At 42.9% G+C, this 19172-nt stretch overlaps 1 protein-coding gene across 2 annotated transcripts in view; it reads left to right on the forward strand.

The window, feature by feature from the left end:
- The window catches only part of NPR3 (natriuretic peptide receptor 3), a 66370-nt gene extending 50588 nt beyond the window's left edge, over positions 1-15782 (forward strand). Inside the window, exons 4-8 of one of the 2 annotated variants that reach the window (XM_060146931.1) lie at positions 2445-2580; positions 8193-8287; positions 10118-10253; positions 11995-12082; positions 13085-15782. In XM_060146931.1, coding sequence (XP_060002914.1) covers positions 2445-2580; positions 8193-8287; positions 10118-10253; positions 11995-12082; positions 13085-13196 — 567 coding nt within the window. In that variant the 3' untranslated portion in view covers positions 13197-15782. The remainder of the gene's footprint in view (positions 1-2444; positions 2581-8192; positions 8288-10117; positions 10254-11994; positions 12083-13084) is intronic. The other variant, XM_060146932.1, reaches the window with a different exon arrangement.
- The last annotated feature ends 3390 nt before the right edge of the window (positions 15783-19172 follow it).

Genomic DNA, 19172 nt, shown 5'->3' on the forward strand with positions numbered 1-19172 from the left:
AGGTGGACAGGTGATGTCCAGCAGCTGGTACTTCACAGTCTAAGTAGGGGCTGTCTTAGACTCCCTCAGAACAAGGACTATAGATGGGACAACTCTCACCTGCAGAATGCAGGGAGATGGCAGGTGAGTGATGCCTTTAGGTTCTCAAAGTAAGGAGTGGATCGGACCAGGGCTTTTCAAAGGCATCTTATGTTTCCCATATTCCACGATTCTATGATGCTTCCCTCTGGAGCAGGGTGGTTTTTATACGATTATCAAAGGGAAGATTGATCTTTTGAAAAAATAGTTTTTATTGTGGCCTGAGGATTAAGTTACACAGCTACAGTCCACTCATTAAAACTCATTAACTCATCAGCATGCTACTTTCTCAAGCCATGATGACTTCGTGGCCTAAGTGAAAATTTCATATTCCTCTGGAAAATTGAATTAGCATAGCACAATCAGCAGAAAATTATCTTTGACTAGTAGATTTTATTTCTACACCATTCTGCTTTGCCTAAAAAAATAATGACTCTGAGACTTGATGGCTAACAGTAAGAGCTAATGTCTACGATTTGCTTTCACAGTCCCAAGAGCTGTGTTAGATGTTTTACGTGCACTCGTTCATTTAATCCCCAGAAGAGCTCTATGAGATGAGTAGATACTGAACTCACATTTAGTCGATAAGGATATTGAAGACTAGAGGGATCAACTAACATGTCAGGGCCAGGATTAGACTCTGGGTCTAGCAGCTAACTGAGGGGTCTCCTGTAAACCATACTCTTCTGTCCTCTGCCTCTCCCAGAGGGTCAGTGGAATTGACTAGCTTGGGCTGCACCCATCGCAGTTGGGTGGAATTAACGACGTGACTTTGTGGAAGAGAACTGTTTGGAATATGAAAGCATGAACAAGGAGACTTAGTTTCCATTAAGTGTAAAGTGGGTCAATAAGATATGTTGTAATAGTAATTAGATCCCTTATTTTTTGAACACTGCTATTAGGAATTAGAAGCTAAGCAGGATTCCTAGGTTTATAATTCTCTGTCTCTAGACAATAACAACAAAAGCTAACAGGGAGTGCTGACTTTTACATATTTTACATCTATTAGTTCACTTAAACATGACAGCAACCCCTTGAGATAGGCACAAATATTTTCCTCATTTTCCAGATGGGGAAAACTGAGACCCAGAGTGGTGCAAAAGCACAGCCAGGAAGTGGCAGAGCTGGGTGGCGAGCCCAGGCTCTTTAACCATTATTCTAGCCTGCCTCTCGGCACTAGGCTTTGGCAATTCTGAAATATTTGCTCCTCTGATGCAAACAGGACTTATTGTCCTTCAGGGTGGGATGAGGCCAAGAAGAACTGGACGTTGAGCCATGTCTTCTGTGAATGTTTGTGTATTTGAACCAGGTGGCTCTCTTCCTCCGGGGTTTCCTTCTACGACTGGGGCAGGAATGCCTCTCTCAATGCCTCACCGTGGTTGTCTGTGGGTTGCCCAATTCACTCCGCTGCATGGAATTCCATTCTTCTGAAAGAAGAAGGCTGGAATTTGGGGGTACTCTTATACCTAATCTGTAAGCTACTAAGTGTTTCAAGATTGTATTTGCTCAGTTCATGTTCAATGAACGTTACAGTGGGTTTAAATGTGGTATCAGAACTTGCCAAATGGTGCTTATAGAAGGACACAAGGCTCAGAAGGATTAAGTGACTTCTCCAATTTCACATGAAGTTGTACGTTTCTGAGCGCAAGGGCTATCTTACTTGAGCCAGGACTCAACTGAGATAAACCAATGGCCCGTTTCCATTCTTGTCCTTGGAGCTTGGCAGGGACTGGAGGTAGGGAGTGGTCAGATGCCCTGGAACTACTCAGAACACAAACTGGAAAGAGAAACTGAGATGTTGATGCTGGTAGAGGAGAGGACAGAAATGCTGGGCAGGCAGAGATGGCAGCGTCCATTCCTCTTTGCCCCCTTTGTGCTCTACTAGGAGTTCAGTAGTATTTGAATATGAATGAATGGATCCCTACTGTGTTTTTAGCCATGCTCTACATTCAGGGCATGGAGATCACAGGGGCTGGTGAAGATGGAGAAGACCTCAGGGGGAAGGTTGGACTCTAGTTGGCTTGAGGTAGAGAGCAGATGTGGGAAGAAGGAGGGCACGTGTGCAGAGGCATCTATGGGCAAAGGCTGATGCGCCTGGAATACTTAACCTGGCCCACAGGTACAATGTTCTTGACTTCTGTAATATCTTGTCTGCTCTCCAAACTCCCAAACGGGGGAAGGGTTTTCCTGACGAAGCCAGTGCCAGGAAAATTGTGGCATGAGTCTTGTTAGCTACTCTTTCGCACACCTCTGCCATCACTTACGGGCCTCGAGTCTAACTTGTTAACCACTTGGATTTGCCCACATTATTCCCGAATGTGAGTCGTTTGTTGTCTGGGCTCACCCAGCTGGGCTTTCCTTTCCAGGTTAACATGTTTGTTGAAGGATTCCACGATGCCATCCTCCTCTACGTCCTGGCTTTACATGAAGTACTCAGAGCTGGTTACAGTAAGAAGGATGGAGGGAAAATTATCCAGCAGACTTGGAACAGAACATTTGAAGGTGAGGTTTCAGTCTACAAGGCAACAACACTCTGCAGCTGACCAAGCTGCTTCTTTCCTGGTTCTGTTTTTCTCTCTTACAACCTTGGGCCCTTGCCGGTGTCTTACTTTTCTCAGCTGTAGAAGAAGGATAATAAGTTAAGATCAACCCACTTCACAGGCTTGTTGTGAAAATTAAATGAGATAAACTTGTGAAAGTGCTTTGAAAGAGTCCCACTGAAATAGGAAGAGCCTTGTCTCCTGATTACTAGATGACAGCTCTAGGCTTCTTAAAATTAATCACAAGCTTCATTCACAACAAATAATCAGTTTGTGAAGAGTTCTGTGATCAGTTTTTTTTTTTTGCGGTACGCGGACCTCTCTCTGTTGCGGCCTCTCCCATTGCGGAGCACAGGCTCCGGACGCGCAGGCTCAGCGGCCATGGCTCATGGGCTCAGCCGCTCCGCGGCATGTGGGATCTTCCCGGACCGGGGCACGAACCCGTGTCCCCTGCATCGGCAGGTGGACTCTCAACCACTGCGCCACCAGGGAAGCCCTGTGATCAGTTTTAAAAGGAATAATCCCAGATATACATTCCTCTGTTCAAAACTGGGAGGTTTGAGATGATAAGCAGGTCCATTTGAGCTCTCTGCTTATATTTTATTTTTTAAAATGGTGAATACCAGCTGTTGCTTAAGAACAGAGAAGTATAAGAACAATGACAACAACAAAATGGCTCGTCATCTCATCACTCAAGCGATCTCTGTTGACATTTAAACATTGTACAAGAATGAGACCATTCTTGGCTGGAAAATTTGAATGTACAAATGTACATTTGAATGTACAAATGTACAAAATGAAAAGTGAAAGTTTTCCCTTCACACCCTAGTCCCCTGTCCCCAGTGTAATCACTATTAACAATTTCCTATGATTCAGCCTAAAAATATTTTATGCCTTCTGCCAGCACATATGCATTTGTATATCTTATCTAAAAAATTTACACAAAAGGGTCATACTATGAATGCCATTCTTCATCTTAGCTTTTTCACTTGTATGTCAAGTAGAAGAATTTTCCATATAAGCGCTCATAGATTCAGCACATTTTTACATGATGGTTCCATATTTTTCCACTGTTTGGCTGTACAAGTATTTCTGTAACCAGTCTCCTATTGATGGGCACTTCAGTTGTTTATAGTTTCTGCTATTATGCAAAATGCTATTATGATCTTACACATCTTGATGAATTTTTGTGAGTACATCCAATAGGGAACATTCTCAGTCATGGCCTATATGGGTCCAAAAGTATGTTGGTACCTTTTAAAGTGCATTAGGTATTGCCAAATATCTTCCAGAAAGGTCTACCAGTCCATATTCTTGGTAATAGCATGTGGAGTGCTAGTTTCCTCTCACCTCCCCATCAGTCAAAAAAAAAAAAATGAACATGAGACTCAATATGAGAATGATCCAGCTGCTGGAGGCCTGCGGATGTCAACTTCAGATTCACTCATTCATTCATGCATCAGATATTCTTGAGCACTTACTATGTGCCAGGAGCCGGTCAAGGCGCTGAGGATTCAGCGGTGAACTAGGGAAATCCCCTGCAATCAACTGAGCTTCCATGGTGGTAGGGGGAACTGGCGATAAACGAATAAATATACCACTTCAGGGGCTATAAAGTAAAGCAGGTTAGGGGGCTGGAAAGTGATGGGGGTGTGTGGTAGGACTGCTAATTTAAATAGAGTTGTCTGGGAAGGTCTTTCTGATAAGCGGTGGTTGAGTAGAGACCTCAGAGTAGTGAGAGAAATTATGTAGATGTTTAGGAGAGAATATTCCAGAGGCAGCAGCAAACACAGAGACCCTGAGTGTATCTGGCAGGAGAGTGCTGAGGGCCCCCGTAAGAGCGAGGAGGCCGGCGTGACTGCAGCAGTGTGTGAGCCGCAGCGTGATCGTAGCCAGAGTCAGAGGTAGTGGGGCCAGATCCTGTGGGCCCGGAAGCTGCACTGAGGACCTTGGGTTTCCACCTGAGTGAGATGGAAAGCCACCAGAGGGTGTCGAGGGTCAGGATCTGTCCTGAGTCTTTTTTAGATGGGGGCTTTCTGGGGGCTGAGGAAAATAAACTGTAGTATGCTGGTGGGTAGCATCTGAGGACCGCTGCCATACAGGTCACTGACCAGAGGTCAGGAAACCCACAACCTAGCCACTGGCTGTGACCTCAGTCCTTTGGGCTTCTTCTTTGTCACCAGTACTAAGGGGGCTGGACTAGCCGATGACTGACAAAGACCCTTTCAGTTCTGCATCATGCCAACTCGTCCTTTAATGCACTGGGGCTATGCCTATATGTATTTATCAAGGCTAGATTTGGGGCACGTGTTTTTTTTTCCCTTGGGACTCCCGTCCACTCCACTGCCTCGTCTTGCCCTTGGTTATTAGAAAGGGTAGGATGGTACAGAGAGGTCAAGTTCCAGCGAGAGTTGTCTGGGCAGCAGCTATGGTGACATTTGGTGGATTTCATTTCTCCTTGGTGGTTTCAGTGGATGCCACATCTTACTCAAAACTAGAGTGACATCTGCTTTAACTCTGGACAGATTGTAGGACATGAACGAATAAAATAAGCCTCCAGGATTATCTTGCTCGACCTCTGACTGCTTCAGCTGAGGAGTTGGAATCAAATAGGATAAGTCAGGGGGCATATTAGGACTGAGTCAAATTTCCCAGAAGTTGTGTCCTGTGCACTGAGAAACCGGCATGTGTGGACATGACCTTGGTAGGCCACATCCTGTTCCTAGTTACTCCTCACTACACGATGTGGTCATTTGCTCTTGGTCATCTGAGGGAGGTTGTTAAGGGAAGGGCAGGTGCCCACAATGGCTGGAACTCAGTTTTCTTTAGAGGACATGGACTAAATTTTCCCATAGGCCAACCTGATGCTTCCATTCTAGGGCTGGGTCTACACAGGCAATACGAAATGAGTCCCAAAACAATCAACTGTATAGTTCAGTCTAAACTTAGAATCTCATTTGTCCAAATGTAAAGATAATTGAAGCCAAGGTAAGTTTTGACCTTGAATTGTTTGAAGAACCCCTTTTATTTGCTAAACAATGATCAATCTGAGGGTAGCCCACAAAAGAACTATAAAAAAATCCCCAACTGTTCTAAAATTAAAAACCATTTAAATTTTAATGGTCACTGTAAGTGACCATAAAGTTGTCAAGGGAAAAATACTCTGGACGTTATTTGACAGATTTGGATTTCATTACCGTGAAACCTATGACCAAATCTCAAGGTTTTCAATAAATGGCCTGGGAAGAAGCTGAATTTCCTCTCTGTGTGAGACGTCAGAGTGACAAGGTAAATAGGACTGTGGCTCAAACCTCGAGCTCCGCTACAGGCCAATAGAAATGAGGGTGAAAAGTCTCATTACTTATGTACAGGAAAATTCTGCTGTCAGCCTGACGATCTCACCTTATGTATAATACTCTCAGGTGAAGTCTCACTTGCTAATTGGCCACCTGAGGGTTCACACCCCATTTCTTGGCAGAATTGTAATAGCTTAAAGTGTAGTGAGGTCTTGGATTACTAGGGCCACCTTGCCTTATAAAATACTCTGCAAAACACGTAGCAGAACACACCATCATAAACACCTCTGAACAGAACGGCATATGGTTTTAGACAGCCAATATGTTTGGAGATAAATGTATATATATTCAAATGACATTAATTACTTAAAAGTTGTATAGACTGTCAAGGATAAGCTAGCTTGAAATAGGTGTATCCTTTGTAATCAGTCTATGTTAAGAAGACAAAGAAATCAAGATGAATAGTAGCTCCATTCTGTTTCCGGCAAAGGAGACCAAAGTCTGGAAAAATCAGTGGGCCTTCAAACAGCAACCCAGAGGACAGTAAACCCACATACTTGCCCTCTCCAAACCACACTAGAGGATGGAGCGTTCCCTTGGGATCCCTTTTCCCAGACATTCATTTTACTTCCGGAGAGAACCACATCAGTAGAGGTGCCAATTAAGAATTACACTGAACTTTGCCACAGTTTAAATTGAAAGAAAACAAATACTTAGAATGTGGCTGACATATAAATTCTCTTAGTTAATGAAAATTGCAATATAGACATATTTAATATCAACTAATAGTATATACGTATTTGCTTTTATTGATTAGCTGCTGTGAGCCACCATTGCTAACCAAAGCAAATCCAAATCCTTTGCGTGGCACTCAAGGCCCTCCATGCTCTGGCCACCCTGTTCCAGCTGTTCCAGCTTTACGTCTCACTGTTCCCTTCCATACACATGGGCCACCTCCCCCAAAACCTCACCGTCCCTTGGATTCCTTTCAGCTTTTGTGGCTTTGTAAATACTAACAGGGCTGCCTTTCTGCCTAGAACACTCCCACACTCTGCTGGCTGCTTGTCTGAATCAGAGGCTTCACCAACATTCCTGTAAAAGACCTGCTGTCTTTTACTGAGTCCCCAGGAGTCTCCCACTAGAGGTGCCAGCTCCTCTTCTGAGTGGCGTGGGCACAGTCAGAATGTCCCCTCCCAGAGTCCAGGCATAGCGATAGAAGTAACGACAAAAGAAGGAAACGACCGACTTCTCTTAAACCCATGTTGAAAGCACTTTACCTGTTTTAGCTCACTTAATCTTTTCAGCAGCCTCTTGGCAGGGAGCTACTATTAGGCCTCTTTTACAGTCCTGGAGACTGAGGCTCTGTGGGCTAAATCCTTGCCCAAGGTCATAGGCTAGGAAATGTGAAAGCTGGGATTCAGATGCAGGCAGTTGGAGTCCAGCGCCACCAAAATAAACCCCTTGTCTAGGCTGCCTCTCTCTTGAGCAGACACTGTGTCCAGATCATCTTTGCCTCAGCATTATATTCAGCCCCTAGTTATCACTGGATAAACAATGAATACTTTACTGTATCTATATGAGATGATGAATGTTAAACTCATTTCACAGTATCTGTAAGTCAAACCTTTATGCTGTACACTTGAAACTCACACAGTGAGATATGTCAGTTACATCTCCATTAAACTGGAAGACAAAAACAAAACCCCCCAAACAATGAATGAATGAACACAAGTGAGATAAAACTAGCTCAGCTTTGCTCTTGGCTCCCATGACCTGCGAAGCAGGCCCTTTGCTCTCCTGGGCGTCCAAGGAGCCCACAGGCAAGCACATTCACTGAGTCCTGGGCCTGGAACGGGTTTTCTTTTATAATGTTTGCCCAGTGATAACGTGAACCCATGACAAGTCTAGGAACTGTACTACAGCTCCGCTTCTCGCTCTGCATTTTTAAAAAAAAATTAATACAAAACTCTGGGATAAGCATACTGCTTTCAGAATTAGCCTTAATCTTTTTTTTTCTTCTTTAACATATTCCCCAAAGAAGGTCATTTGTTTCTTTTCTTTTCATTTTTAAATGGAGAAATGTTAAGAATTTAGGAATGCAGACACAGATGAAATTACAATGTCTTTTCAAATGCCAACAAAAATGCTCCGAGTTTGATGAGATTCCCTGTGGCATGAGTTTGTTTTAAAAAGTCCTGTCAATTCATTTTCTTGTTTTTGTTGGCGGACAGAGGCATTTTAAGTAACCAACTGGAGTCCTTTCCATCTCATCCTCTAGGTATTGCCGGGCAGGTGTCCATAGATGCCAATGGAGACCGGTACGGGGATTTCTCCGTGATTGCCATGACCGACACGGAAGCGGGCACCCAGGAGGTAAGCAAACAGGACTTCTGCCCCAGCCGCTCCTCTGCTTCTTGAAATTCCAGGGAATGTATTTGTCCTGGTGTCCAAATAGCTGCCCCGAAAGCAGCCTCCAAATAAAAATGAGCTGCACACAGGGAGTTTCCAAGAGAGGGCTTCCTTCTGGTTGAGGGTATCAGGGAAGACTTCAGGAAATGGTTCCACGTTTATCCTAAGTGGGGAAATCCTACCTTTCAAGTGGCCAAGAATCACACCTCAATCCTAAGATACAGGACAGCATCATCAGCTGAGAGACGTAAAGTGAAATTGTGTATTTACTTCCTCCCTAAAAATCTGAAAAAAAAATTGTTTTTGGCAGGGGTGGGTACAAACTGGACATGCATTAGTATTTCAAAAGATGATGGAGTTTCAGGATAGCATCACGAAGAGAAAAGGGTGCCCTGGACACACAGAGGAGTTTCTGACACTTCCTGGGGTGTCAAGCTCTTGGCCTCAGCTTCCTCGGCTGTAATGAGGAAATCATAATCTCTCCCTTGCTGACCTCACGTGATGATCACAAACACCAGATAGAATGGAACCTAGAAAAGGACTGTATAAACTTTACATGATAAATATATAAATAAGGATTATAGGAATAGGCAGTGTTTCAGGTCCCATAATGCGGCTCCCTCTCTGCTTCTCTGAAGGCTCTCACCCAGAGTTGATGCTCCTGTCACACTTCCTGCGACCCTGCATGAAGGACTGTCTTCTCTCAGTCCACACGTACTTGGCCTTTGTGGGAGGGGCTGAGCCGGCAGGACCCGCACTTGCTGCATTTACTGCACGGTTTTTTACTCTTCGATGGTCTGGGTCTCCTGTATATTCGAGTCTCCCCCTCTATAAAAGGTGGATAGTAACCATCTATTATAGATAGGGTTGTGGTGAGGAGTCAGGAGTGCATGTGTGTAAAGTACTTGGTATGTGCTCAGTACATGCCAGTGATTGTTAGTTTGGTGATTATCTAGAATTCTTTTCATTCTGACATGAAATGGCCTATGAGAGCTTGCTGGGCCTCCTTCAGGAGAGAGAGGGGGAGGGAGTGTCACAGGCCGCTCAGGAGCAGGGTGCCGGTGCCCAGACAAGAGGGAAACGGATCCCGAGAACCGGGGTGCGAAGGTACTTCTAGGTCAGGGCTCAGGGAGCTGATGAAACGGCTGTTGAAGCAGAAACTGAGAGTGAACCTTGAACTGACCCATAAAAGAATACTGATTTTTTTCAGGGGCCACAGGAGCTAATTGAAAAGGAGTTCAGCTTGGAAGTGGGGTGTAAATAGGGTAAATTCATCAGAGAGGAGAATGTAACCCCTGAAGTCAGGATGGGGAATAGTTTTGCAACCCGAGGAGGGTGAAGTGGGAAGTTCCTGAAGACGCTTTTTAATGCTTGAATTATATGCCAAGCTAACTGAGTGGTGTGAGGCCCACTTAGCCTGGGACCCTTAAGATGGGTCCTGACATCCCTCATCCCTGAAAGGAACTTGGGCCTGACAGATGGCTGACCACGTGGGCTGCTCTGTGGCAGGTGGGAGAAGCAGTACCCTCTCCCGTGAGCAAGGGAAAAGCCATGCCTTCCCAGCTTATTGCTTTCTGTATAACCACCTTCCCTGCCATGGGGAGCCCGCTCTCCATAAATTATGCTCACCTTAAGAGCGCTGTTGGCGCCTGGAAATCTTGACCTACAAAGTCCTCAGAAACACACCATTGTAGTCAGTGTGAACGACAGGGGAGCCTACTCTGTGCCTCCTTTGGAACCAGATAACTTTGACCTTTCAGTGTGTATATGTATATATTTTTTGCCTTTATATAGGTTATTGGTGATTACTTTGGAAAAGAAGGTCGTTTTGAAATGCGACCGAACGTCAAATATCCTTGGGGACCTTTAAAGCTGAGAATAGATGAAACCAGAATGGTGGAGCACACAAACAGCTCTCCTTGCAAAGCATGTAAGTTTAGAGACTTAATTCGCTCTGTGTTTCATCATCTATGGTATCAGTATAATGCAGGGGTCATGCCCTGAAAGTGCAGGTTCCTGTTTCTGATGTGGTAAAACCCATGGGAACAGTTCACAAACTGGCATCCGCCTTCAGCAGAGGCTTCTAGGTCCTTCTTCCCTTCCATCCTTTTCCAAAGTGGTAGAAGGCATCTCCCTATTTTTACATCTTGTACTATAATTTCTTAGTATTTGAGATTTACACTTTTAGGGAGGATTAAAATATCAAATACTAAATGTCACTCGCTTATTCATCTCTTGTTTCAAAGTTTGTATTTATTCTCTTATCCCTCAGAACCAGTGTCCCTTAGGCACCTGAAAATTTACAAATTGGCAAATAAGTGTGAAATCTGTTATTTATGAGCAGCCTTGTCATAAATATAGAAGCAAGTGGAGGGTCTCATAAGGAGCTTAAAAGTAGGAAAATGGTTGGAAATCATTGTTTTAGCAAGACGCTTTGATAAGCTACTGAGGGAGGGCAAAGTGAGTATCGACCTTTCAGGGAACTTGTTCACTTTAGGCTAATGTATGTGTGCTCCTTATGTCTTGGGGACAGTCTTTAACCTGTGAGGTATTTTTGTATATGCAATAATTACGGGAAGGCATAAGGCAGAAATATGTTAAGAACACAGTCTCTGGAGTTATTGGGCCTGGATTTGGAATCCCACCGTTGTCACTTACTGGTTTTGTGAACCCAGGAGTGTTCTTCTATTTCTTTAAGCCTCAGTTTTCTCATATGTAAAATGAAAGAAATGTATCCCACTCTTAGGACTGCTCTGAGGATTAAATACGAGTGCATGTAAGACTGTGTCCTAAACTCTTTCTACACAAGCTAGCTATTTATCGTTTTTATATAATAACTGGGACACTACTGAACTTGATTGTTTCAAACTGTTACATTTTCACAAAGCTATATAAGACATTTTGACATGAAACTCTGGCTTTGGTGAGAGAATATCTAGAAACAGAACATTAACCCAATGAATTTTCTCACCAAATCTTCCAGCACTTGGAAGTGTCACCATCCAAGTGACACTGAAAATGAGAAGAGCCGGCTCAGTCCCATGGTCTCCATGGTTGTCTTCTCTGCCAGTAAACTCAAGAGTGTGGCTAGATCTGAAAACTTCAGTTTCCAGTTTTCTTCAAATCCTCCTTGAACCTGCTTTATTCCCACTTTTATTTTTTTGTAACAGTCATTCATCTAGTATTTTCTTAAGTGCTTTTTTTTTTTTTTTTTTTTTTGCGGTATGCGGGCCTCTCACTGTTGTGGCCTCTCCCGTTGCGGAGCACAGGCTCCGGACGCGCAGGCTCAGCGGCCATGGCTCACGGGCCCAGCCGCTCTGTGGCATGTGGAATCTTCCCAGACCGGGGCACGAACCCGTGTCCCCTGCATCGGCAGGCGGACTCTCAACCACTGCGCCACCAGGGAAGCCCTTAAGTGCTTTTTAAGTTTTGCACTTGGTAAAAAACCCTCAAACCCCAAACCAAACCACAACCACCACTGCCACAACAACGAACAGGATCCCCTAGAAAATAGTTCTCAAAAAGAAAGGAAAATTGGAAAATTTGCCCCAAGTGGGAAATTGAGAAACACCTTCCAATGAATGAAAGTTTTCAATGACTGAAACGTCAGAATGAGGGATTTCTAGCTATTTCTCAATATGAACTCAGATTATCTCTGTTTCTTTTTCAAGCAGGTGGCCTAGAAGAGTCAGCGGTGACAGGAATTGTTGTGGGAGCCTTACTAGGAGCTGGTTTGCTAATGGCCTTCTACTTTTTCAGGTTAGGACCACTTTATAAGGTTTTAAAATTCACTCCCCTTTGCCACTTGCCTTCGAACGATCCTCCTTGTGACCTGTGCCTATCTTGCTCTTACCCAAAAAGCATGTGGTGAGAAGAACTGAGCCATTCCTTTGGTGTGACGCTGGTTTGGTGGTCAGTGGGTTAGCATACCAGGCAGTGGGTCAAGGTTTCTATTGCCTCCCCCTATGGGCTACAGAGCCACTGCTGTCTTTGGCTTACAAATATTCTGACCCCATTCCTACCGCCCACCACATGCGAAAGTGGAGAGGGAATCTGGACAAAGGGAGAATCAACTTCCCCAGTCTCCGGCTTCCTCCAGTTTAGAAACAGGTGCTGGGCTCACCTTCTGGTAGAGGACGTAGTGGCTCCAAGCAGCCTATGCTCTCAGGACATCTGTGCTCAGTATTTGAGAACCCACATGCTTAGTGACCACTGTGGTTAAGCCCCGAGTCTTGTAAAGTTGTAATATTTATGTGTGTTCAAGATACCGATAGTTTCGCATCTTGAGACCTGTTCATTCCTCTGCAATCTTTGGTGGTTGAGTTTGTGGCTTATTCTTAAGTCAGCGGACCATGATTTTTTTCATTTCTGTATGGAACTGTAACTGCGGGTGTATGTGACTCTTTGTGGGGACAATTGTATTCCTGTACGCTTCATCTGATCTTTATCTAGGGCATATCCTGGGAGCTGGGGAGAGCTTCTGTGGCAGAATAGACAAGACTTAACCCACGAGGCACCCAGGGAAGAAGGGGAAGGCTTGTTCTATGGCGTCTGGGAAAGCAGACCAATTTTCCTCCTTGAATAAGGGCACAATGCCTTAGGGCACACTACTTTAATCTTTGACCAGGGTTTCATATTGTGTCACTTCTCATTTATTAACCCAAACCCAGATGTCCCTTGAGGGCATTCTTTGTAAGAGAAACCATAGTATTTTGTAGCCAAGCGAGGTTTTATTACTACATTCGCTTTCCCTTTACCCAGGAAGAAATACAGAATAACCATTGAGAGGCGAAACCAGCAAGAAGAAAGCAACGTTGGAAAACATCGGGAGTTACGGGAAGATTCCATCAGATCCCATTTTTCGGTGGCTTAAAAGGAAGCCTATTCTTTTGGCTTGAGATTCTTTAAGGAGATAAATGGGATGAAAAACATCAATGGAACAGAAAGGGCGCTCTTGAAAAACTCATTCTTTTAAGCAGTTAGTCATTTCGTTGTAAAATTTCTTTAGAAGCTCAGGAACTGTTATTAATCACCATATGCCTCCCGGCCTTTCATCTCATGACAGACAAATATAAGAATATAACGTCACTTTGTTAAATGTTCATACTATTTCAAGGGCACATGATCAGATTTATGTTTTGAAGGCCTGATGTCTCCATATCTTGATGGCTTTTGCGGGGATTTTATGCAAGGCTATAAAATGTGTTTTTCTTAAATGAGATGTTTTATAGCTAGAATAAAATAATTTTTACAAGTAGAATATCCTTGAAAAGAATTTAACCCCAAGAAGAAGAAAACGTAATGAAAAGTCTCAAGGTAGGAAATACATCATTCCTTTCTCTAGCGCTGGTGGACAGATCTGAAGTTGAAAACTGCTCTGTCCGATGTATACATTCAGGTCCTGACTTCATATCTCGAAAAAGAATCCCCTCCTGCCCCCTGTCTCCTTCAGCGTCTCATAAAAGCTACTCTGGAAAGTTGTAACTATTAATAAGTTAAGAGGATTTAGACAAGAAAAGCAAATCTAAGATGTTTCATTTTTTAATATAAAAAAGCCCTATTTCACACTAACACTTTATTTTTAAGTATTTTAATCTTATATTTTACTATTAGAAAATGTGTCTATTTTTTCATTTTGAAGATTAAATTTCACTTCTATTTTAAAAGCATGGGTAAAGTGTACAACAAACCAATAATGATGAAAGATGCCTCTCTTTTTCTCCCTCTTTTCCTCTTCCCCGTGGCTGTAGCCCCATACAAATTGCTGCTTTAATTACAGAGATCTGGAAATGTACTTAGATTATAGACTCTACAGGAATACATCAATTTACCTGTTTTAAATGCAACTTGTTTTAGGGATAGACTCCTTCCAGTTCTGGCCAGTGATGAGTGTCAAGACCAAGGATGAAATTTAATAGAATTAAGTCAGGTTTTATAAAAGGGAGGCGGTCCTTTTTTCTCAAGAAGAACTTTATAGAGTTAGAACTTGACAGTAAGCACAGAAACGATACATTTAATAGATGACATTTTACCAAAATTCACAATGATGATTTTGGTTGAAAGAGGGAATCTAAATAGCTACTATACTCCCTTTTAGTAAACTCCAGAAAGGCTTGCAGTCATCCACTAGTAACCCATGTAACAGGCGTAGGGATATGAGGAATTTGGACAGGGTTGAATAAGTGTATACCAAATCTCTACTTTGTGCCTAGTACTCTGCTCATAGGTTTAAACTCAGGTTGCCGCTTTCATGTATAATTTGTGGAGAAAATAGACAATGAGGGAAGAATGGGAAGTTGCCAGATCACTGTACCATCTTATCATGACGTCACGAGGGTCTTTCCTCAATAACGTTTTGAGCAGCCGGAAAATAGTTTTAAAAATTATCTTAATGTCTGGAAAAGACCATCTATAGGAGGAAAATGGGGCAGTTTAAGAAAGTAGGGGAATACCAGAATTGGAGCAATTCCTAGGTAGTGATGGAGGCTGTGGTTCACACTGGTAATGGTGGAGGTGAGGCAGGGCGAGTGAGAGCCGCGTGTCCTGGAAGTTGGCCTGAGCTTGCTTCCCTGGAGGCATCCGCCACTCCTACTTCAGCCAAAGTGAATGGATTATTTCTGCGTGAGGCACATTCCCCCTCTATTGTTTAAAAATGGAACGCAGGCAGTTGGAGAAAATGATAAAAGAATGAACTCTGATCAACTCAAGGGACTATGTTGTAGTTCTCCATGCTGGGTGCAAATGAAAAAGTGCTGCATTCAAAACATGATGGAAAAAGCAGGCAAGAGAGGCCAGCGCCAGAAATTCTGACACAGGAAGACAGTTTGGGAAGTAAAATCCAGGAAAGTGACGCGTGTAACATCTCAGGACTCAACGTGAAAACAGAATGGAAGAGTTGCATCCATCTTATTTTTGTGAGTTGAGAGACTATTTCTCTCTCATTTATGTTTTTCAGTGATGTTTTCCACGTATTTTAGAGATACTCATTCTCTATTATCTTGTGTTTGTAAAAAAAACATTAAAATTTTGAGCCTATGTGCTTATTACAGGGAAAAAACACTCTTACCTGGCTGCAGTCTTTGGGTAGAAACATTTCTAACCTTTCTAGAATTTATATAGGGACTGTTAACGCTAACCTTTTTAAAGCAAATATCTTTTATTTCTACTTCAGGTAGAGGAATAGTTCTAAACCTAATATTATATTCCCAGGTAAAATCTTAAAAATTTTAAGTGAGAATTTAGTCTTTTAAAAATGGTAGAGCAGGGCTTCCCTGGTGGCGCAGTGGTTGAGAGTCCGCCTGCTGATGCGGGGGACACGGGTTCGTGCCCCAGTCCGGGAGGATCCCACATGCCGTGGAGCGGCTGGGCCCGTGAGCCATGGCCGCTGGGCCTGCGCGTCCGGAACCTGTGCTCCGCAACGGGAGAGGCCACAACAGTGAGAGGCCCGCGTACTGCAAAAAAAAAAAAAAAAAAAAAATGGTAGAGCAAATCATAAGGTTTCTGATATTTGGACGCCATTCTCTTCCAATCTTAAAGTGATTCTAGTGTTCTTAAGATTGTTTATTTACATGTCTGTTTGCTATCCTTTCTTCCTTGAAATTGTCACATGAGTTACAAAACTCTATTAAGTTTTTAAAGCTCCCTTAAGTTGGGAAACCTTTGCTAAAAGTGTAGGTGTTTGGCCCAAGGTTACCCTGGGTTAAGACTTTTGGAGGTTATAAATCGGGATTGAAATTCCTAACTGCTAACATGTTTGACAACTAGTTATTCATGGGGCAACTTCACCAGTAGCCACATATCATATGGTAAAATAAATAGGACTTTAGTTCTTAAATCGTTCATAAATTATTATCCTGAACTCCAGGGCGTTCAGATTTCAAAAGGGATACTTTATCAGTATTTTCTTATCTGGCCAAACATAAGCTGACATTGATACAGGTCAGAATGAGTATATACTTTTTGTGTGTATACTCTTGGTGTTGGAAATAAGTATAGGTTTTTATGGTCATCATCATCATCTTAGATTTTTTTCTTTTCTGGACTCAGAAATAAAAGCTTTCTCTAGGTGATCACTTCTATCCAGGAAGAACTTTCTGTGTAGAGTGTGGAGCTTCCCCCAGAATGACCACAGGCTCCACAAGGAAGTCCCTATAAACACTACATTTCTAGGAAGAACCATCAGCTTGTCCTTTCCTGAACTGCAGACATGGTTCCACAGGCTTTAAAATGGTTCTTTACACCTCAGAAGCTGTATTTAATGGAGGAAGGGGAGAAAGGTAGGGAAAGTTAATGCCTCCTTTTCTCTTCTTCCGTAAATTCAAAGTCTTTTGCTTTGGAATGTCAGGCACTTCTCCCTAATCACATGCTCCTGGTATCATTCACTTATTCAAGGCACCTGTGCCCTTTGCTCCCCAATTGACCACTTTACTTCTGCTTGCCGCTGATTTTGGGAGTGTGAGATTTGCCGTTGACCGTGAAAATAAGGCCATTGTATAGACCTTATGTAGACAGAGACAGGAATTCGGAGTAGGTCCAGTGGGCTGACCACCTTCTTGTGAGTGAGCATAAAGCAGCTGTTTGTGGACGTCTCTTAGGAGACCAAATAGAATATTATGCCGCTGGTATTAAGGGAGTGTTTATAAACTGAAAGGAACACATACCTATGTTTCTTGGGACACAAAGCATTCGGATCCTGAGTGGATGCAGTCATAAAGCCAAACACCAACCAAAATCAGGTCCCTCGGTCTACGTTTCATGGGGTTGGTTTAGTTATGCCGTGTGGTTCAGTGCTTCATAAGGAAGCTGAAGACGAGCTGAGTTTCTTCTTCAGTAGAAAAAATGGAAACTAATAACATGGAGTATGTTTTGGGGGCAGTGCGGAAGCACAGAGAATGAGGTGGCGCTGTTCAGAGGAATCTGTTTCTTTTTCAGTTGATCTTTAGAACTATAGAATAACCTATAATTTAGCTCCTCTTCAGTGAGAAGCTTGGGACACACCCAGCAAGAAGAATCAGGATCAAGCTCTTCCAAAAGAAACAGAAGAGGGTAGTGTTGCCAGCTGCCAGCATCTTTACCGCCCCTCCCGCCAACACCCTTTCCACTGTCCACCATGGCTCCCAAGATGCATCAGCATCGTGCCATGCAGGTAGCAGCTTGTGAGTACCTCCATGCTTCCTCAGGGGGAAAGAAGACCATGTGCTGGCTGTAAGAATGCAGCTGGCTTTTGATCAGAGCCCTTACCTAACTTGACCACGTGCTCCCAGGGCAGTTCAAGCCTCTGATGTGCATATGCTCCAACAAACCTGGCTTCGGTTTTCAGCATGTAGAGCTTGCAGGTGTGCCCCCATAGCTAGACTCCAGGATTAAATCGACTTTCGAAAGGTGCTGGATTGCAGTTTGTTCAAATTTCTCATTAACCACTAATGTTAATTCATACCAAAGGCAAAGCAATTCTAAGCCAGCTGATGCTGTTGATGTTCATATTTTAAGCCACTTCAAACACGGTGAAGGGGTTTCAGTGGGAGCTGAGTCTCAGAAGTAAAAATCCATATATTACAATAACTCTTTGATGTATCAGGTGTGGGATGATTCCTAGGGGACATATTTGAACAAGCAGAATTAAGAGTTAGCTAAAGTGCTGCATTGCTTTGATTCACATGTTTAAAGACCTAAATTTCTACGTGCAAGGAATAAAGAGCCCATTCACCAGGGTAAGTCACAACATAGGCTACCAAAGTGTATTCGATTTGCTAGGAGAACAAAGCTGTCATAGCACATAATAATTGCTCAGAGAAGGTTGAGAAAGAGGAAAATTTGGATTTTGAGACAGGATATCCTATTTATTATTCAATGCCAAGATCTTAAAATGTTCAGTGTGGTGTGTCCTACAAGACAGCAATGAGGTGCCCATAACAGCCTGGAGATGCTGTAAGTTTCCAGATCTTTCTGCTGGGTCCTGGGAATCTGAGTTTTGTTCCCTGTGCATGTTGCATAATTGAATTCAAGAGGACACAGAACAGACACGTGGGGGATTACTTCTGCAGCCCTTGTCTTCTGGGCCATATTATTCACTGATAATTTACTATATAGGACTACCGAACAGTACATACCTACCATGAGTCTGGTAGAAAAGTAAAAGTAAAAGCTGACAGCTACATACAGTTTATTATTCGAATGTAAGTAGAACTATCTGCATATAATGTGATTTAATTTATTGTTGTTTTGTGTAGAAAACGAGAATTAATGACTGTGGATATAACCCCTGTTTTGTATAATATATTTTATTTCTGGTGCAAATTGGTCAGTTAAGATATCTTCATTTGGTGTTTGGATATAAATGTGTATGTGTTCTTGTAAATGTTTCTGTTAAGCAAGAATGCCACATGCTCACAGTATAAAAATGTGTTCTCATTAAAAAAATACGTCCCACAGAAACCTTTTCCTGTTTATAATTCAACCAACATACACTGCACATATCCATATTCTCCGAGGACTTTCTGGTCTCCTAGGACCAGTTTAAGTAAAAGATTAATTAGCAGATGTGATGAGTTGTGCTGTCTGAATGGTACCCATGAAAGAACTCAAGAATTTCTTACCAGGACAGGGAAATTTGCAGAAATAAGAAAAGAATATATTATTAAAATGAGGAGCAAACCTTGAATTGGCAGGTAAGGGGAGAAATCTTTGTGAATGATATCCTGAGTCTCTACAGCTTGAGGACACCACATAGCTACACGTTGGCCTCATATTATTATGTCCCTTGCCCACTGTGAAGAGGTCTTAAGTCAGTTTTGTCATTCTAAAGAGCTCCGCAGTTTCTAGGGTACTAAAGTCAATAGCCTGGAGCATC

This window comes from Lagenorhynchus albirostris, chromosome 3, assembly GCF_949774975.1.
Source record: "Lagenorhynchus albirostris chromosome 3, mLagAlb1.1, whole genome shotgun sequence".
In the NCBI taxonomy this organism is placed as follows: domain Eukaryota; kingdom Metazoa; phylum Chordata; class Mammalia; order Artiodactyla; family Delphinidae; genus Lagenorhynchus; species Lagenorhynchus albirostris.